Raw genomic sequence first — 21362 nt, 5'->3', positions numbered from 1 at the left:
GCTGGGATTACAGGCTTGAGCCGCCACGCCCGGCCTGGAATTCTTTAAGTAAAAGGCATGGTTACATGAAAGCCCAAAAGAATAATATAGTGTTAAATCAAGTTTAGCCTAAAACTGCCTCCTTACATCCTTTAAGTTTGGCCTAAAAGTTTCTCTGTACATCGTGATCTGTAACAAATGGAGGTATGAATGGACCATAGCCTACACTGTGCCAATCCCCGAGTTTTGGCCAATCAAATGTAGCCAGCTGTTGGAACCATGTTCACAAAAGGCAAATGCCAACCTATACCCAATCCAGCTGTTTCTGTACTCACTTTTCTTTTTTATTTTTTTGAGATGGAGTTTCATTCTTGTTGCCCAGGCTGGAGTGTAGTGGCACAATCTCGGCTCACTGCAACCTCCGCCTCCCAGGTTCAAGCGATTCTCCTGCCTTGGCTTCCTGAATAGCTGGGATTACAGGTGCCCACCACCATGCCTGGCCAATTTTTTGTATTTTTAGTAGTGATGGGTTTTCTCATGTTGGCCAGGCTGGTCTCGAACACCTGACCTCAGGTGATCCACCCACCTTGGCCTCCCAAAGTGCTGGGATTACAGGTGTCAGCCACCGTGCCCAGCCTCACTTCTCTTTTCTGTCTGTCACTTTCCTTTTTCTGTCCATAAATCTTCCACCACATGGCTGTGCTGGAGTCTCTGAGCCTACTCTGGCTCAGAAGGCTGCCCGATTTGTGAATTGTTTATTGCTCAATTAAACGCCTTTGCATTTAATTCAGCTGAAGTTTTTCTTTTATCAGTAGAATGACTACTTTCTTTTGTGAACCCCGAATATCTGAGATGGTCTCAGTTTAGAAAGTTTATTTTGCCAAGGTTGAGGATGTGCACCTGTGACACAGCCTCAGGAAAGACATGTGCCCAGGGTGCTCGGGGCACGGCTTGGTTTTGTACATTTTAGGGAGACATGAGACATCAATCAATATATGTAAGAAATACATTGGTTCTGTCCAGAAAGGCGGGGACAACTCGAAGCAGGGAGGGAGCTTCCAGGTCACTGGTAGGTGAGAGACAAATGGTTGCATTCTTTTTTGAGTTTCTGATTAGCCTTTCCAAAGGAGGCAATCAGATATGCACCTATCTCAGTGTGGCAGAGGGAAGACTTTGAATAGAATGGGAGGCAGATTTGCCCTGAGCAGTTCCCAGCTTGACATTTCCCTTTAGCTTAGTAATTTTGGCACCCAAGGTTTTCCTTTCACACTTAGTATGACTATTAATGGGTCTTAATATAACTATTAATGGGTATGGTGTCAGTGAGGTAGCATAGTGTTGTTTTGTGATCAGCGGGAATGCGTGAAAGAATGCTCTAGTGGGGGAGAGCTGAGCCAAGCTCCATCCTTACTCTGTCTCACATAGACATACACAAACATACAGACACAAATAGAGACCTTATAACTTTCAAAAAGTGATATAAAACGTACTAGTTTAGGCCAGGTGTGGTGGCTCATACCTGTAATCCCAGCAGTTTGGGAGGCCGAGGTGTGTGGATCACCTGAGGTCAGGAGTTCAAGACCAGCCTGGCCAATGTGGTGAAACCCCATCTCTACTAAAAATACAAAAATTAGCTGGGTGTGGTGGCAGGTGGCTGTAATCCCAGCTTAGGAGGCTGAGGCAGGAGAATCACTTGAACCTGGGAGGCGGAGGTTGCAGTGAGTCCAGATCACGCCATTGCACTCCAGCCTGGGTAACAGGAGCGAAACTCCGTCTCAAAAAAATAAAATAAATAAAAAACAAAAAACAAAAACAAACAAAAAAACTTACTAGTTTATATAAGAGCTCTTTTTCATCTTTGCCTCACTTTTATTCAAATTGTGTTTCTGGCAGATGGAACAAGTTGTTTCCTATTCATTATACGGGCTAATGCTTTTTATTGATATTTGTGGGGGAAACCTTTAAGATCTTTTTACTTGCCTTGATACATAATCTCATAGAGGCTATGGCTCAGCCTCAGGTGGTTGTTTTAGTCAACGGCAAAGCTACTTTTTAAAGTGGGCTAAGCTAAGGAAAAAGGCATTGGAGTTTTCTTAAGAGACTGGGGTTTTAATTGGTATTTATCAGGAGGGGAAGTAAATTTCTTGAATTTTGTGATAAGAAGCAGTACTACAAGTAAAAGTGAGGAGCCTCAATTATGGGGTCTAAAGCAGAATTACTTCCTTGGATGTTTGCATTTTAAAGAGATGGCTCTTGGCTGGGTGTGGTGGCTCACACCTGTAATCCCAGCACTTTGGGAGGCCGAGGTGGGCAGACTGCCTCAGGTCAGGAGATGGAGACCATCTTGGCCAACGTGGTGAAACCCCGTCTCTACTAAAAATACAAAAATTAGCCAGGTGTGGTGGCACACGCCTGTAGTCCCATGCAACTCGGGAGGCTGAGGCAGGATAACTGCTTGAACTCAGGAGGCAGAGGTTGCAGTGAACTGAGATCGTGCCATTGCACTCCAGCCTGGGTGACAGAGTGAGACTCCATCTCCAAAAAAAAAAAAAAAAGAGAGGTTGCTGTCAGGTTCTTGAGAATTTAGTTCTGGATGGTAGAAGATTTACATCTCAAAAGGGGAGAGGAATTATGCAGACTTTTAAAGTAACTGCTCTAAGAGGATTTCCAGGGACATATTTGCCTATTGTCAGGTTTTGGTCTGTGACAAACAGGAAATCCTCCCAACAGTGTTGAGCTTTAACATTTAGGTGCTTGAGGATGGGGGAATGGACAATTATTTGTCTAGAGAGTCTGCAGTGCTTACATGTCCAGGCTGAGGCCCAGGACAATTACTATTTAAGTTCTCCTTCTTAAGGGCAGGACAGTCCCTTTTCCAGTGTCCTGGCATTTTATAGTATCTGCAAGCATCTTTTGGAGGGGAGGTTTTGGGATTGGTAAGAAGGATGGGTGGAGCTTTAGGTTATTCCTAAAGCCACATTTCTGTTTTTGTAAAGACTCAGTAAAGCCAGAACATTTATTTATTTTTAAAAAATATTTATTTATTTATTTATTCATTAGATATGGGGTCTCACTCTGTGGCCCACGCTGGAGTACAGTAGCACAACCATAGCTCACTGCAGCCTCAAACTTCTGGGCTCAGTAGATCCTCCCACCTCAGCCTCCCGAGTAAATGGAACTACAGGTGCATACCACCATGCCTGGCTAATTTAAAAAAAATTTTGTTTAGATACAAGGTCTCACTGTGCTGCTCAGGCTGGTCTTGAACTCCTGGCCTCAGGCGATCCTTTTGCCTCAGCCTAGAACAGTTATTTTTTAATACTTCAAAGAATTGGGTGGTGACATCAACAATAGCATTCACGGATTGGCCTGCCCATCCAACTGCCCTATTTTGAAATTGTCCCCTTATGTCAGAGAGAAAATTTCTAACTGACATGGAAACCAAAAGATTCCTGTGTTCCAGGGCTTCTGAATTTAGAGCTGTGTGCCTTTGGAATGTTTTTATAAATCTTTTAACAGAGCCTTTAGGATGAATTCCTTCCCTCAGAGCACATCATTCCACTTGAGCCCATTGACCTGTAAAGGGAAGTCTTCCATAATATCTTCTATCAGACTGGACTATCAGCCTTCCACTGGTCCATGTGCAGGAGGAAGGTGGTGAAGGGGAGTTTATGGTGGGTGTAGATTTAAATTTTTGTTCTAAATCTGATTTCTGTTATTTAATTTTATTAAGGGAGCCTTTTAGGCTAGCTGTGATACTTTTTGTATTCTTCTTTCAATTTCATCCTCCCCTGTGGGTAATTAGGACATTTGTTTAGGGTAAGTGCTCTCTAAAAATCCTTTTAAATATGAAAGCTTTTCCAACTCAAAGGATCTGTCATCTGGCCACTGACAATTTAGGGTTTCCAAAAGCATACTTGTTCCAACATACTATTCAAAACCAGTGAGCCTTTATATGGCTTGACCGTAAACTACATAGCCCAGAAAACTTCAGTAATGATATATTTCAGGATCTCAATGTTATTAGTGCTGGTTCTTTTCTGTCTGTACCTGTAACTAACAACAACACAACAGAAATTACAGAAATATAGTCACTTCCAGAAAATATTTAGTCAGTTGTCTAAGATTTTGGTCAATATGGCACCAAATAGATATTGGAGCTTTAAAATAGAATTGATTGATCTTTTGGAATAATCTGGAATTCTAGATGTAATAAACATTTAAAATTGAATTCATTTAAATTAAGGTAGTTTCTCACACATCTTATGTTATTTAGTAAAGACTCAGGACCAGTTTAACCTTTGTTATGTTGACACTTAGAATATACGCTCTCTAACATCAGGATTATAAACAACCTAAGTTTGTAAATTCGTGATTTTAACTTTTTCCTGCTCTTAAAAATTGATACACTATCTTAATTAGTTTAAAAAGCCAGTCCTTTTTATTCACAGATTCAACTACTTTTAGAACATTTTAGGAAAAAAATTGTGGCAGGGTATGCAGCATAGGGTAAAAAGAGCACTGTGTACTACTGTATTTCCTGTAATGAAACATCTGCAATACAAAGCATGCAGTAGTAGAAAACCATGTTCCTCTGAAGCACAGGTGTAACGTGCATGCTGTAATAGATTTATCAGACTTTAGGAATAAGAATGCTCTAATAGTATGCTCATCCTGTTGGGAATAAATCTTTGGAATTTTAATTCACATGTGATTTGCAAAATCAACAGTAGCATCATTAAAAATTCAATCTGTAATCAGTATTTGAGCCTATTCGTAACTATGTTTTCCTTTCTGTAACTGATGGATCCTGGTGGTTTGCCATCTTACAAATCAATCTCACACTGAAGATTCTTGGCCTAGCACTCAAACATGATGGATTGTGGCCTTTCTCTGTACCCATTGCCTTAGGAAGTCCTTGAGTATAATTGTAACCAGTGTGTTTCATTCTTTTCCCCTGTGGCTATGGAAACCTCTTCAGGTTGGTGGCTACTGGGATAAGTCCTGTAGCACAGTGACTCAGCTGAAGGAAGGTCTCAACCGAATCCTCTGCCTGATCCCCTATAATGTGATCAATCAATCTGTCTGGGAGTGTATTATGCCGGAATGGCTGGAAGCCATCAGAACAGAAGTCCCAGATAATCAGTTAAAAGAATTCAGGGAAGTATTAAGGTGGGTAAGTAGTTTAATGAAGTCACTGTAATTATAATCATACCTAATGTTTGTTGAGCATGTACTGTGTGCCTGTCACCTTACTAAGCGTTTTATATAATCTCATTTACTTTTTAACAACCCTGTGGAGAAACTTGAAGCCCCAACGTGAAATAGCTACAATACCTCAACCTAAGATGATTTGGCATTGTCCAGAAAAGATTTTGTTCTTGTGGAAAAAACAGATGTTTACTTATTTTGAAATTTTCAAATATAATTATAATTGGTGGGATGTGGTGGGAAAGTGCAAAGGGAAACTGTTTTAGATGCTGGGGAGCAATGCTAATGCCTTAGAAATGCAATTCCTTCTGTTAAACCTAATATGAGGAAGAACAGTAATGTTATTAACAACCATATGAATTATTTATAAGATCTCTATTTCAATGACATAAACTTCTCTTACAGTAAAGTGAAATATGTTGATAACAGTTCAGAACACAAACTAATCTAAAAGGCTTGGCTTTCCAAATGGGGAATAGTTAGAAAGACAGTGGTGGTATTAGTAGAACCCAATCTATGCCCATTGGTCATTTACTTTTGTTGCTCTGCTTTCCAGCAAAATGTTTGACATTGAACTCTGTCCTCTGCCTTTCTCAATGGAGGAGATGTTTGGTTTTATTAGTTGTCGGTTTACAGGATACCCCTCCTCTGTGCAGGAGCAAGCTTTGCTATGGCTTCATGTAAGTGAATAATACTTTTGATCATTTTAGGAAATAGTTCTTAGCTTATAAGCTTTCGATCCCTGGGTCGAGGGAGTGGGAGTTATAGCAAAGAGTTCATAAGTCCCCATGTTTGCCAAGAAAGAATATCTCCTATGCATAGATAAATGAGTAAATTTCAAATATATGTTGCTCTAGTTGTGGTTAATAACATAAATATATAAATTGTGCAGTAATATTACTGAATTCATAGTAGCTTTAGGTCCTTTTGTATTTTTCCATCAATGGCTATTAAAAGTATAATAGCTGTCTTGTGGGATTCTGATAAATCTTTGATATTAAACAGGTCCTTTACTTGGAAAGATGGGGAAGGATTTAGTGAGTAGTTCATGCTGTTCCCTCAGCCTGGGCTGACTTTCTCTCCTGTCTCTATTTGTGAACTCCAACCTACCTTTTAAAGTCCATCTCAAAAATTATCCCTTATCTGAAGTTTTCTGCTACTTCAAACCCTCATCTTCCCAGGTTCTCTGTGTGAGTTTGGTTCTATTTCTGTCTCACAGTTTTTGTCTGTCTTGCCACCTGATTACAAGCTCCTGAGTGCAGGGGCCAGGTCTTACTCATTTCTGTATTTATAACCCCCTTCATCCTCTCCTCCTAGAATACGGCACATGCTTTGTATTTAAAAGTGGATGTTCAATTAAAGTTTATTAAATTATCTTGAATACCTGATATGAGTTTGGGCAGTTATAGAAAATGAGGACAGAATCAGTGTTTAGATTAACTACAGGTACAGATACATTTCTGTGTCATGCAAGGATAGGATCCCATAAGCTCTTCAAGTTGTAAAGATGCCTTTCTGGGTTCGAAACTGAAGAGCAATATTCTTCACGTTTGACAGAGAGTAAAGGGACCATTTTTTAAAAAGTCAAAGTTTGGGCCAGCTCGGTAGCTCACACCTGTAATCCCAGCACTTTGGGAGGCAAAGGTGGGTGGATCACTTGAGCTCAGGAGTTCAAGACCAGCCTGGCCAACATGGCCAAAGCCAATCTCTACAAAAAATACAAAAATTAGCTGGATGTGGTGACGCTCACCTGTAGTCCCAGCTACTTGGGAAGCTGAGCCAGGAGAATCTCTTGAGCCCAGGAGATCGAGGCTGCAGTGAGCTGTGATCAAGCCACTGTACTCTAGCCTGGGCAATAGAGTGAGACCCTGTCTCAAAAAACAAACAAACAAACAAACAAACAAACAAAAAGTCAACTTTGGGATTTAGAATTTTAACCATTTATTCCCAAATGGGTTTCAGTAAGGTAATTCCCCTTTTAAGAAAGCCAGTCTACCTACAGATGGCTGGATGTTGCCTCAGTTACCCTGTTGCACAGCCCTTACACTGTGCCCTTTGGGGATGAGCCTATACAGCTTTGTCCACCACTATGGCTACAGCGGAAACATTTACACATTTTACGGACTGGGCTTTCATCCAGCCTTGGTTTATAAGACAGAGTGTTGCAGCTGAAGGAGGTTTTCCAGCCTTGGTCTATTTGGAGGATAGAGTGGACACTATAGTGGTTAGAGTTGACTCATTTATAATTAATTGTGGAAACGCGTGCAAGAGCTCCCATGTGCCAGGCCCTGGAATAGGCACTGGAATAAAAATGGGACTGGAAATAGTCCTTTCTGCATACTTCCTTTCTTTAAGCAGCTCACTGTGGGAGGGATAGGATTAGACAATTAAACAGAAGAAAAAGTAATAATTGCTCTAATAAAGGTATGTATAAAGGTTAAGAAAGCAGAGAACAGGGATGTATTAATTCTGTCTGAAGGAAGAAGGCATTTTTTTCCAGAAAATTAATGACAGAGAAGGTGACTTGATTTGGGCCCAGATTGACACCAGGTTGTACCAGACAGCAAGATCGGATGGGTCATTGAGATCAGAGTGGGGATGGCCCAGAGAAGCAGTGCTAGTCCAGGAGAAAGGTGAGGAACTAAGGCACTAGCGGTGGATATGGAGAGTGGGGGACAGCATCAAGAGAAATTGAGAAGTGTTAATAGAAAGAACATGGTGACCTATTGGATGCTGGGGGTGAGGAAAGGAGAAAGTTCGATGATAACTTTGATTTTCTTAGTATGAAAATTGGAGGATGACTGTGTTGATAGAATATGTATAAGGCTAATTATCCTTATGTTCAATAATTTGCTTTGGAAAAAGAAGGTTAAATATAGCTCTTTTGAGTTTTAAAATTTACATATGTTTTTTGGGGGGATATATGCCTTTTTTCCCTAGGTATTATCAGAGTTAGATATCATGGTTCCACTTCAACTACTAATAAGTATGTTTTCTGATGGAGTTAATTCAGTCAAAGAGCTGGCAAATCAAAGAAAATCAAGAGTCAGTGAACTGGCAGGGAACCTTGCATCTCGAAGGGTAATTATTGCCACATTTGTTCTTGTCTTACTTTTAAAAATCTTGAAAACCCTTGTCAGTTATCCTAAGCCTGAAAGTACTGTCATAAGAAACCAAAAATGTGTTTTCAGTCCATCTCGCTGTGTTCATCTTTTAAGTGCATTAAACAGTCACATTTGTTTGGTATAGTGTATAACCAGTAAGTTATTGAGTTTTCATTTTATTTTTAATTTCTTTGAATTTTAGCTCTCTCCCTTGATGAAAAAGAGTAGCTTTTTGGTAACATTCCATTTTTATGAGTCTCCTGGTGGATAAGAATTTTTTACCAGCTCCTAGGCAGATCAGTGCTTCACTTTGGGGGTGAGGAGTCTGGGAGGAGTTTGGATGATTTTCTTTTTTCCTTGTCTTTTGGGAAGATATGATCAACTACTGGTGACTGTGAGGGATGCTGTCACTGTGAACCAACTGAGCGCATTTTATTGACCCCTTTGCATCATTGTAGGTGAGAAAAGTCAAGATAGTCTGGTCTAAAGTGTATACAAACTGCTGGACAGCTTTGATTATTTTTCTATGGAGGCCTGATAGAGTCTCTGCTGATGTGCTGCTGTTCTCAGGCCATGAGGAGCTGTGGAAAGGTTGACTCTTATTGGATGGTTGGCAGAAAATGTTCTCCACTCTTTCCTTGTCAAGCCTCTCTACAAAATTTCCCCCACTGTATGCCACAGGCCTCCAGCCATTCCACCTGATATCTAGGGATTAAAAAATGGAACATGATTATGGGTTTGTATTCAGTGTTTTTAAAGAATATCATTACTTATTTTGTCATCTGCCTGATAGGAGCCAGCTGCCAACCATCTATACTTTATTTCGTTCTTCTGTAACCTTTAAAATGACATTCCTTTGTGTAGCACTTTACTCTGTGCAATGTGTTCACAACAAACAATATCACAGAATTGTGTGAGGCAGCCAGGGAAGAACTCATTATCTTCATTTTACAACTACCTAACCTGATGTTCAGTGAAGTGAAGTGATTTCCTACAGAAACACCGTGAATACCTGGATATTCTGATTCTTAATGGGGTAATCTTCCTCTTTACCTTAAAAATGGTGTTTGAAGAGCTTTGTGGTTACCACAAAGATTTTTAAGACAGAAAAATACCTAGGTGATAGGTACAATCATACCCCAAACCTCAGTATCACGCAATATAACTTTGTAACAAACCTGCACGTGTGTTGTTCCGATTCTAAAATAAAAATTGAAAAAGAAAAAAAAGAGAAATATGATTTGAGAGTGATATACAGATGTATTAGTCAGGGTCCTGATTCAGAATTTATCCCAGATAGTTTAAATGACAGACTTTAATGGAGATTCTGCCTATAGTGTTATGGGAAAGCTTAAAGGAGCAATACAGGTGGACAAGGCACCCAGAGTCCAGGAACAGTCCAGGAGGAAGTCCTTACACCCCCAGGGCTGAAGGAACAAGGAAAGAGTTCCTGGGGTACCAAACGGGAGCTGAAACTGTAAGAAAGGGCTGGTTAGAGAAGTTATGGAGTGCTGGAGATGCTCCCAGAGATGTAGCACCCAAGTGGGCAGGGAGAGTGGAGAAATACTCCTGCCTGTCTCTCCTCCAGCTTTCAGGACTTCCGCTGGTGCCTCCCATTGACTGAACCCAGCCAGGCTTGGTGGCTTATGCCTCTAATCCCAGCAGTTCGGGAGGCTGAAGTGGGAGGATTGCTTGAGTCCAGGAGTTAGAGACCAGCCTGGGCCACACAATGAGAGCTTGTCTCTACAAAAAAATTTTCAAAAAATTAGCTGGGCCTGGTGGTGCATGCCTGTAGTCCCAGCTATTTGGGAGGCTGAGGTGGGAGGATTGCCTGAGCCTGGGAGGTTGAGCCTGCAGTGAGCTGTGATCTTGCCACTGCACTCCAGCCTGGGCAACAGAGCAAGACTCTGTCCCAAAACAACAAAAAAAATCCAAAAAATAAAAACCATTGACTTAACCCAACTGGAAACCAGGCAGCAAAGGAGCCAGAGGAGACTCAGTCCACGACTTCTTGGGCATAGAGTAGGGCCAAGGAGGTAGTAAGGTTCTGAGCAGGGGTTGGGTGGACAAATGGAGAATAACCAGTACAAAAGGTTTGTCATATATTGTTGTCCCATAATGGTTTAATAATTGTAATCCCCAGAGACCATCTTTTAACTAATCATGTCAATTTGAGATTCTGTGCTTCTGATTCTAAACATTATCTTGCAATATTTTACTTTTGTAAGTTCTCATTTTTCAGAGTACGGTTTTCAGTAGATTCAAACAATCTGGTCTCATTGGACATGTTTGATGGGTTGAAAAATGTAATGGCAGATGCCTTCATTCTTCAGGGTGTTGATGTCACTTCCTGACAACTAGGAAGTTTGAGCGGTTTTATTTCTTGTTTTTATACATTGAGAGAATCCTTAGTATTTGGAGGCACTAATGCCATTGGTTAAGGAAGGAAATAAGTGTGACAGCTGGAAATACCTTACGTAGAGTCCCTGAATATTTTACACAGCATTTGAGCTTCTGTGAGTTCATTTCTATGTGTTGCCATTCTTTCTTGTAGGTGAGTGTTGCCTCTGATCCTGGTCGACGAGTTCAGCACAATATGCTCAGTCCATTTCATAGTCCTTTCCAGAGTCCGTTTCGGAGTCCTATGCGTAGTCCGTTTCGTAGCCCTTTCAAGAATTTTGGACACCCAGGAGGAAGGACTATTGACTTTGATTGTGAAGATGATGAAATGAATCTAAATTGTTTCATCCTCATGTTTGATCTTCTCCTGAAGCAGGTAGCTGAAGCATGAGCTTCCTTTAGTTCAGAGGTGAAGAATGAGAGAAAGCGTTGTACAGCAATTCTTTCCATGTGTTGGGCATCTCCACACTTATCAAAATGATGCAGCATCACCCAAGACCTTTTGCAAACTCCTTTGGAGATTTCCTAAAGAGTCTGAAAACTACTTATGTGAATATCTGCAGTGATGTTGACATATGAGGATGGATTGAATTTTAGAAACACCCTAGCATCATTAGAATTGATTCTGTTAAATAAATTGCATGAACAAAAAGGATGATACTATTGTTGGGAAGGGAAAGGTACAACTCTATAGTAATGAAGCTAATTTTAATATATTTTATACATTGATTTTTAAAGTTAATTTAAAAAGAAAAGTTAAAAAGGTTTTGATGAGAACATTTCTTTTTAAGCTTTTATTTTGAAATAATTTCAGATTTGCAGAAAAGTTACAAGAATACTGTAAAGAATTCCCAAATACTCCTCCCAGCAATTCTCCAGATGTTAACATTTATTTACCACATCTGCTTCTCTCTTTCTCTGCATGTGTGTGCATTAATTTTTAATAGATCGTTTGAGACTAAATTGCAGACATGATGTCCTTTTATCCCTGAACACTTCAGAGTGTATTTTCTAAAAAAAAAAGGACATTCTCTTACATAAACACAGTACAGTTATCAAAATCAGGAAATTAGTGTTATAGTTCTACTACATAACTTGCAGAAATTATTAATTTTGAAAATTGATATAATAGCAATATCATCTTTATAGCAAGAGAAAAAAGCCTGGCTTTGATTAAGGAACAATCTAGAAGCACTCATTGCAATTATAGGTACTGTTTCCTTTGTCTTCTTTAATCCAGGACAGTTCCTCAGTCTTTATCTTTCATGTCCTTGACTTTTTTTTTTAATTATTTTTAATTTTTGTGGGTACCTCGTAGGTATCTATACTTATGGGGCCTTGACATTTTTGAAGAGTATAGTCCAGATATTTTGTGGACTGTCCCTCAATTTGAGTTTGCCTGATGCTTCCTTATGAATTAATTTGGGTCATGCATTTTCTTGGCAGGAAGACCACAGATGTGATCTTACATCCTTTGTAATGCATCATGTCAGCAGACATAAGATATAATAATATCCCATTACTGTGATGACAACTTTGGTCACCCTAACCAAGTGACCAAAATCTGCCACATTTTTCTGTGATAAAGTCACTATTTTCCCTTTTGTAACTAATAAGTAGTTTGTAACTACCTTATGGTTTTCCTATTTATTATCAGGCTTTCATCCACTAGTTTTAGCATCAATGGATGATTTATCAATTATTACTATCTTGACAGTCAAGTGATAATTTTCCAATTCCATCATTTCTTCTAAATGTATTCGCTGGTATTCTACTGATGGAATAGTTTATCCTTCTTTCCCATTTACGTGTTTATTTATTTATCTACTCATTCCCGCAGTGCCCATGGATTTTTATGTTATTTGGTGGGTTATAATCTGTTACTATGATTCTGTATTTTGATGCTCATATTGTTCCACATTTGGCCAGTGAGAATCTTTTCAAGCTGGCTCCTGTGTTCTTTTGGCACGTCCACATCATTCTATGAACTCTTCCTTGATTTCTGGTGTGACAAGATGTTCCAGGCTCATCTTATATTTTCCTAGCCCCATCCCTGGAATTCAGCCATTTCTCCGAGGAGCCCTGGTTCCTTTTAGCAGCTCATGGTATTTAGAAACCAAGATCTGGAATCTAGGTGAGGAACAGCATTTTTTAAATGTGTAAAATCTCACAAACCGATTAGCCAAAAACAAAAACTCTCTTTTAAATCTCCTACATGATTTTAAAAATAATTCCAATTGCTTCATCTTGTGTTTATATTCCTTCTAGAAAAACCCACAGACAGCAATGTATATGTATATTCGTGGTCTTGAAGCCTATATTGTCTTTAAATAATTCAATTTTGCTGTCAGTTAGTGAAAATTATCCCTAAGTAGTGTGCCAATGGACTATTAGACAAATGGACCAAACTCCTTGTTCTTCTTCTTTTTTTGTGTGTGTGTGTGCGTGTGTCTTTTTTTGATGTCTTTCAGATGGAGTTACAAGATGATGGAATCACGATGGGTTTAGAGCACAGCTTATCAAAGGACATTATTTCTATTATAAACAATGTCTTCCAAGCCCCCTGGGGGGGATCCCACACCTGCCAGAAGGACGAAAAAGCAATCGAGTGCAACTTATGTCAGTCTAGTATCCTCTGCTATCAGCTTGCTTGTGAACTCCTGGAGAGACTAGCTCCTAAAGAAGAAAGCCGGCTGGTGGTAAGCAGTTGAAGAAACAAGATGACCCGTGTATAATAGCATTAAAGACGGCAGTAGCTGATGTAATGGAGTCTTCCTCCAGCAGCATCTTATGCTCCATGCTGGGTTATACGTGAGACTGTGTTAAAAGAAACTTTTCCCATTGCTTCTACCAACTCAGGCTCTTGGAAAGGATACAAACTGGAGCCACGCTATACAGAATTCTATTAAGTGGCTTGAGTGAGGGTTGTAGCACCTCCATTCATACAGTTTCGTACATTACTAGTATTCTTAAAAGAACTTTTATCACAAAGTTATATTACAAAGTTTAAGTGACAATGAATACTGTAAAATGTATTTTTTTTTTTTTTTTGAGACAGTGCCTCACTCTGTCCCCTATCCTGGAGTGCAGTAGCTTGATCATGGCTCACTGAAACCTCTGCCTCCCAGGATCAGGTGATCCCACTTCAGCCTCCCAAGAAGCTGGGACTACAGGCGCCCACCACCGTGCCTGGCTAATTTTTAAATTATTTTCTGTGGAGACAGGGTTTTGCCATGTTGCCCAGGCTGGTCTTAAACTCCTGAGCTCAAGTGATCTACCCTCCTTGGCCTCCCAAAGTGCTGGGATTACAGGTGTGAGCCACCGTGCTTGGCCAAATGTATGCCTTTTTAAATTGTTTCTCCATCTAGCTGTTGACAGACACTTGGGTTGCCATACCTTGCTGTCTGTAACTCACATGTTATAGCAGTTTCTCACTCCTAAAAATTTGACTACCCCGGACAACCCCACTATTTGTGCCTTTAATTTTTTTTAAATTTATTATTATTATTATTTGTTATTTTTAGAGATAGGGTCTTGCTCTGTCACCCAGGAGTGCAGTGGTGTGATCATGAATAGCTGCAGCCTTGAACTCCTGGACTTAAGGGATCCTCCCACCTCAGCCTCCTGGGTAACTGGGCACAGGCATGCCACCATGCCTGGATAATTTTAAACATTCTTTTAGAAATGAGGTCTCGCTATGTTGCCCAGGCTGGTCTCAAATCCTGCCCTCAAGTGATCCTCCTGCCTCACCCTCCCAAAGCACTGGGATTACAGGCATGAACCACCACACCTGGCCAGTATTTGCATCTTTTTTTTTTTTTTTTTTTTTTTTGAGACAGAGTCTTGCTCTGTTACCCAGGCTGGAGTGCAGTGGCACGATCTCGGCACACTGCAACCTCTGCCTCCCAGGTTCAAGTGATTCTCCTGCCTCAGCCTCCCTAGTAGCTGGGATTACAGGCGTGTGCCACAACTCCCGGCTAATTTTTGTATTTTTAGTAGAGACGGGGTTTCACCATGTTGGTCAGGCTGGTCTCGAACTCCTGACCTCGTGATCTGCCCACCCCGGCCTCCCAAAGTGCTGGGATTACAGGCATGAGCCACCTTGCCCGGCCATTTGCATCTTAATATAGCTCTGTGAGCCCGTTACTATTCCTTCCTAATCAAGTCCTGTTATTGAATAAAATGTACATGGGTGGGGAGTGACTTGACGAGTGGGACTCTGATCTTGGAGACTAATGCAGAGGTGAGAAAGCAGGCCTAGGAAGATTTAATGATGTTTTTGATCTTCTTCTATATATATTTGAAGTGAAAGAAAATGTTTCAGCAATAGCGGATCGAGATTTCTTTACACTGTTCTGGCAATAAGCTCCAGGGTCTTCTGGGGTGAGGTGCCTTGGCCTCTGGCCTCAGCAGCATGGGACCCGGGACACAGCAGGTGTGCAGTCCAGCTTTGCTGAGCTGAGCAAACGATTCCTGACACCCCTCCATCAGGGCTGCTTACCTGGCTGCCTGTCCTGTTTATTTCAGGAGCCCACAGACAGCCTTGAGGATAGCCTCCTTTCTTCCAGACCAGAGTTTATCATAGGCCCTGAAGGGGAGGAGGAGGAGAATCCTGCAAGCAAGCATGGAGAGAACCCAGGCAATCGCACTGAGCCCGTGGAACATGCTGGTAGGTGTGCTCTGACTGCTGGGGAATGCGCCATGTGCACATGGCCTGATGTTCAAATCACCGGGTTCTTGGTTTAATATCGACTTGGGCAAATTCAGACGTGGTTTCCTTAGTATAGACTCGTGCAGAGGAACATTTCCCAGCAGATTATAAAATGAACAGATCTGTTACAGTTCCTGCAGAACCCAGTTCCCTGAGCATCTTTCTGGCAGCTGGCACCCGTTTTCAATAAAAACTCATCGCCTCCCTACTTACAATGCGAGGTACTCTCTGTGGACCAAGGCTGGGTGCTGACAATCTTGACAGCCACTCAGGGCATTTGGCTAAAGCAGAGTGTGCTCTGGCTGTGCAGGCTGAGCTCAAAGGCTACTTTGCTGGCTCTTAGCTGGGACTGGGGAGTGGCCACCTTTTCATTTGTCTCAAAGCTCTTGGGTGGACGCAATGTGGGCAGTGAGATGGCAGACAGGCTCAGGAATCGTACTCTAGCTCCTGTCACATGAGGGCATTTAGGAATTTCAGGATGTGACCCCACGTGCCTCTGGGAAAGCCTGATTTCTAGCTCTGGGTGGTGGCACTCTGGGAATCTATATGAGACCTGGGGCAAATTTGGGCAGCTTTTCAATCTTCCTGCATCCACGATCCGGAAGAGTTAGAATAGCTTGCTCCTGGTCAGGCGCGGTGGCTCATGCCTGTAATCCCAGTACTTTGGGAGGCCAAGGTGGGTGGATCACCTGAGGTTGGGAGTTCAAGACCAGCCTGGCCAACATGGAGAAACCCTGTCTCTACTAAAAATACAAAATTATCCGAGCGTGGTGGCTCATGCCTGTAATCCCAGCTACTAGGGAGATTGAGGCAGGAGAATTGCTTGAACCCGGCAGGCAGAGGTTGTGGTGAGCTGAGATCGTGCCATTGCACTCCAGCCTGGGCAACAAGAGTGAAACTCTGCTCGAAAAAAAAAAAAAAAGAATAGCTTGCTCCTGGGAGCCCACTCCAGTATCGGGAGGCATGGGCTTGGCATCATTTCTTCAATGAGCAGCAGATATTATTAGGGGACTGTTTTCTGGGGTTCATTGCAACTGTGGAGGTAACCCTACTAAATCTTCGGTCAGAACTGACTGCTTCTCCATGGATCATATGAACAGTGAATTGTGTATGAATATCTCAGCTAACACTATTTCATGTCCTAAACTTTAGAATTTGAAGGAATACCTGCGGTGATCTGGTTCACTGGTTTTCAGTGTGCACTTCTTGAAGCTTTAAGGGCTCGGTGTGATTTCTTTTGGAACATCCTCAATTGGGGCAACCCCTGGGGGGAAGAGGAGGGCAAAATGTAAAGACCCAGGCTCCCCACCTTGCTTCTGCCAGATCGCTCCAACTTGCTCTCTTTCATTCTTTCATATGTTGGAGTTCTTTTTTTTTTTTTTTTTTTTAGGTAAGGGTCTTGCTCTGTCATCCAGGCTGGAGTGCAGGAGTGCGATCACAGCTCACTCCAGCCTTGACCACCCGGGCTCAAGCAGTCCTCCCGCCCCAGCCTCCCGAGTAGATGGGACCACAGACACGCTCCACCATGCCCGGCTAATTTTTTAAACTTTTTGTAGAGATGGGGTTTCACCATGTTGCTCAGGCTGTTCTCGAACTCCTAGACTCAAGTGATCCACCTGTCTTGGCCTCCCAAAGTGCTGAGATTACAGCATGAGCCACCACACCTGGCCCATGTGTTGGACTTCTAAGATTTTCTGCAAACAAAATATTCTGCAGAAAAGAAGTTTATAATCTGCTGATCCAGTTTAGCCTTTGCACTTGGCAGATGAGGAAAATAAATCCCAGATGGGTTAAACAACTTGCCCTGGTCATGTCACTCCTACTATTCATTCACAATTTATACTTCATATTTCACATGATTCCAGAGCTGTAACAGAACGTCAGAATCTCTGAGAAGCAGAAACACAAACAAAAGCTCCACTCCCCAGCTTCAAGTCTAGGTATCCCTGGGCTGGGGACCTGGGAATTGGAAACAACTAATTAGTAGCAGGGTTGGGACTAGAACCCAGGTCTTCTAGTTTAATTTAGGATTAATTAACTTGTTGTAGGTGTTGCAGCAGCCAGGGCCCAGGCCCACAGTTGTGTTTCTGTCAGGCATTCATGCCTAAGGGAAGCTGGGACTTCACTCATGATCCAATAGCCTGTACTCTTTCTATGCAAATATATTTTTTAAACCTAAGCTAGCACACAGATCAATTAACTGCTGCTTTTATTTCTATGTAATATTTTATTGGAACAATGGTTAAAATTAAGCAATTTCTTTTTTCTTTTCTTTTTTTGAGACAGGGTCTTACTCTGTTGCCCAGGCTGGAGTGCAGTGGTGTGATCTCGGCTCACTGCAACCTCCACCTCCCAGGTTCAAGCAATTCTCATTTCTCAGCTTCCTGAGTAGCTGGGACTACAGGCACCCACCACCAGGCTGGCTAAGTTTTTTTTTTTTTTTTTTTTTAAAGAGATGGGGTTTTGCCATGTTAGCTAGGCTGGTCTTGAACTCCTGACCTCAAGTGATCCAGCTGCCTCAGCCTCTCAAAGTGCTAGGATTACAGGTGTGAGCCACTGCGCCTGGCCAGCAATTTATTTTTAAATGTTTTTCTTTTCCTTGCTGAATTGTTCTGCAGTCCACTTATTAAAACACATGCTTTGTTCTCCCCTGCATGCTCCTCCAGGCTCCTGTGGCAGCTTTAGCCTCTTTTCCTGCTCAGGCTGTCTGCTGTCTTGCAGGATGCAGTTATAAATTGTCTCCGCAGGAGAGCCCCTCTTCTCTTTCTTCCAAGACCAGGGTTCCCTGCTATTCAGAGCCTCTCTCCTGCTTCTGCTCTGCGGGCCTTCAGGCAGTGATCTGGAGCTCTTCTGTCCTAGAACTCAGGGGTGCTCTGTCAACACGTGTTCAGAGACTTCCCCTCCCTTCTAGTGCGTTTCCCTTTTTCCCATCTTGAGGCCTGGCCCCTATTTCTTATAGTGGTCAGATATGTCCACCACCAAAAATATATTTAAAACTTTCACATCAAACAAAACAGTCAAGTACTTATGACAAGCATTTAAAATACATTCAGGCAGAAGATTCCCAATGGACTTTTCAGTATCTAGACCAAGAGAATTTGACTGCCGTTGCCTCTGATCCTAGGGATTGCCAAAACATGTAATGGTGATTTTAACACATTCTGCACTAGTTTCTGCATCTGGTTAACTTGTGAATTCTTTTCTCTAGCATGCCTCATGTATAATATATTGCTGCCCCCAGTATGGGGGCAAAAGTTTTAAAGATCCTCCCAAGAGGGTGAAAATAGTAAGTAGTTGTTCTCATCTGAATATGTTCAACTGTTTCAAAATGCGCCTCTTTTTGTGAGAATCCATGGGATAAACCTCTTTAGTTGCTAGTACAACTTGAACACCTCTCTCTCTCTCTTTTTTTTTTTTGAGACTGAGTCTTGCTCTATTGCCCAGGCTGGAGTGCAGTGGCTCGATATCAGCTCACTGCAACCTCCACTCTCCCAGGTTCAAGCGATTCTCTTGCTTCAGCCCCCAAGTAGCTGTGATTACAGGTGCCCACCACCACGCCTGGCTAATTTTTGTATTTTCAGTAGAGACAGGGTTTCACCATGTTGGCTATGCTGGTCTTGAACTCCTGACCTCAAGTGATCCACCCTCCTTGGCCTCCCAAAGTGCTGGGATTACAGGCATGAGCCACCACTGCGCCCCGCCGAACACCTCTCTTTAATACCTGCATACCTCCCTTCCAATTAGGAAGGCATAGCTAGCCAGGTTCCAGGTCCCTTCAGGGAGCAGCAGAACTAACACAACTAGCAGCACTGTGCAGTCAATCATGTATTCAGTTGTCTTTGGGTAGGGTTAGCTCCAGGGAGCCAAAGACATCTGAATACATGATGGACTGCCCAGTGGAAAATGGAAACTGAGAATCCTCAATTCAGAAGATTTCCTGCACTTGTATCATAGCAGGGATATATGCTAATTTGGAGAGCAAATAAAAACATTTCTCAAACAATTTTGCATATATTTTATGTCGATTTTTTACTCTTCTTGGTTTTTACGATCTTGATAAATTGATGAATGATGGGGGAAAGGAAGAGTTAGCCTAATTTTTGTGTAATTATTTCTTCACAGCAGTAAAGAATGATACCGAAAGGAAATTTTGCTACCAACAGCTTCCGGTAACATTGAGACTAATATATACCATTTTCCAGGTATATTTTCTGATGTCTTTGAATACTTGGCTTGGTAGCATTACTGTTTTGGATAACTTAGTAACCATGTGGTTTTTTTTTTGTATAGGAAATGGCTAAGTTTGAAGAGCCAGACATTCTTTTTAATATGCTCAATTGCCTGAAGATTCTCTGTCTGCATGGAGAATGTTTATACATTGCCAGAAAAGATCACCCTCAATTTTTAGCCTACATTCAGGACCACATGTTGATTGCAAGGTATGTCTTCCTAATGGTTTATTTTGTTTGTTTATATATTAGGCTTTAGTTGTGAAAATTAAAGTTAGATTAAGATTTACTGGCTTGTTTGGGTTATTTTTTGAGCCAGGACAGCTCGATTGCCTATGATAACTACTTTTATTTTTCTTTTTTAGTCTAATTTAAAAGTACATTAATACAAGGAATGGTAATTTCCATTTGCCTGATACTGAATAAATAGAAAAGTTAAAGTAAAAATTATTTTATGCCTTTCATTTGTTAGATGGCTTAAGAATATAGAAAATATAGAAAAATGCCAAAAAATACATTAATATTTACCTAGTATAATTAAGTAAGGACTTACCTACCTTCTTACTTAAAATAGAACTGCTAATAGATGTCTAAATCTCTCCATATACTATCTGATAAGTTATTTTTTAGAGACTGGTGAGACATTTTGAAAATTGTAATAAAACGTTACCCTAGATTTACAGTGTTTTTCCTCCTGAAAACCTTAAAATAACTCTTGCAATCTTCCTGGAAATACATCAGAAACATCCTTATTTTATATGTATGAGAATGAGTCAGTAAAAAAGGAAAAGATTGGTTCAGGTTAACTAGATGACAAACCACATTGAGGCTCTATCTTTCTTTACTCATTTTGTTTATTTATTTATTATTCATTTAACAAATATGAGGGCTTACTGTATACATTCTTTTTGTAGGTACTCAGGGAATTTGCAATCTAGTTTGGAAGGGGGTGAATCCTATATAGAGAAAAGGTGACCACATAATTTAGTATTCAAATTTGTCTGCGTTTGAGTGTAAAGAGAGGTGGTCTTCATAATAACCCCAAGAGGATGAATGTAAACTCGACAGTCTTGGTTAAACTAAGATTCATGGTCATGTATATATAAGTCACTGTCAATCCAAGGGAATGTGATAAATTACTGCTTTATACAGCTCAGAGGTGGGAGAGAGCATTTCTGGATGAATGATGAATGATGAAAGGCTCTGGAGACAATACCACTTGAATGGTCATTGAGATAATGATAGAATTTTCATTGGTAGAGATTTGAGATGGGTGGGGCATGTTGTAAAACCTGGGAATGTCAAGAGCAAACAGATGGCAGAGTTGGAAAAGAGGGACCAGAAATGAGCAGGGCATACTTGGGGGATACCAAAGCTTTATTTATTTATTTATTTATTTTGCTGGATGGTGTGGATGTAAGGGAGTAATGGAAAATGAGGCTGGAGAAGTAGGTTGGGATCCAAGTATGAAGGGCCTTGAAGATAGGGATTTTATTTAGTGATGTTTGGAGAGCCATGGAAGACCTTAAAATAGAGTCAGAGGTGTGCTTTACTAGAATGAGTATGGAGAAAAGAGAGATTTTTGGAAAGCACCCAAATTTAAGAGAGTGCTAAGAGCACATTGCAAAGGCTTACTGAATATAAACACACAATGCAGAACTTTCTTCTGAAAGGTTTGTTAGAAGAGGAAAGGAAACATCAGATACTTAGAGAGAAAAGGGATTAAAC

General features: G+C 41.2%; 1 protein-coding gene across 19 annotated transcripts in view; it reads left to right on the top strand.

Moving 5' to 3' along the window:
* The window catches only part of UNC79 (unc-79 homolog, NALCN channel complex subunit), a 294353-nt gene that overhangs the window by 147355 nt on the left and 125636 nt on the right, over window positions 1–21362 (top strand). For 18 of the 19 annotated variants that reach the window (XR_009210277.1, XM_032180377.2, XM_032180374.2 and 15 more), the window contains 8 exons: window positions 4961–5151; window positions 5747–5870; window positions 8131–8271; window positions 10849–11070; window positions 13166–13393; window positions 15222–15363; window positions 19528–19607; window positions 19696–19844. Coding sequence is in view for 18 of the 19 variants with exons in the window: in XM_032180377.2 (XP_032036268.1) it covers window positions 4961–5151; window positions 5747–5870; window positions 8131–8271; window positions 10849–11070; window positions 13166–13393; window positions 15222–15363; window positions 19528–19607; window positions 19696–19844 (1277 nt within the window). In the remaining variant the exon portion in view is untranslated. The remainder of the gene's footprint in view (window positions 1–4960; window positions 5152–5746; window positions 5871–8130; window positions 8272–10848; window positions 11071–13165; window positions 13394–15221; window positions 15364–19527; window positions 19608–19695; window positions 19845–21362) is intronic. The other variant, XM_032180379.2, reaches the window with a different exon arrangement.

This window comes from Hylobates moloch, unplaced genomic scaffold (assembly GCF_009828535.3).
Source record: "Hylobates moloch isolate HMO894 unplaced genomic scaffold, HMol_V3 SCAFFOLD_16, whole genome shotgun sequence".
In the NCBI taxonomy this organism is placed as follows: domain Eukaryota; kingdom Metazoa; phylum Chordata; class Mammalia; order Primates; family Hylobatidae; genus Hylobates; species Hylobates moloch.
This window is presented reverse-complemented; position numbering and strand designations above follow the sequence as displayed.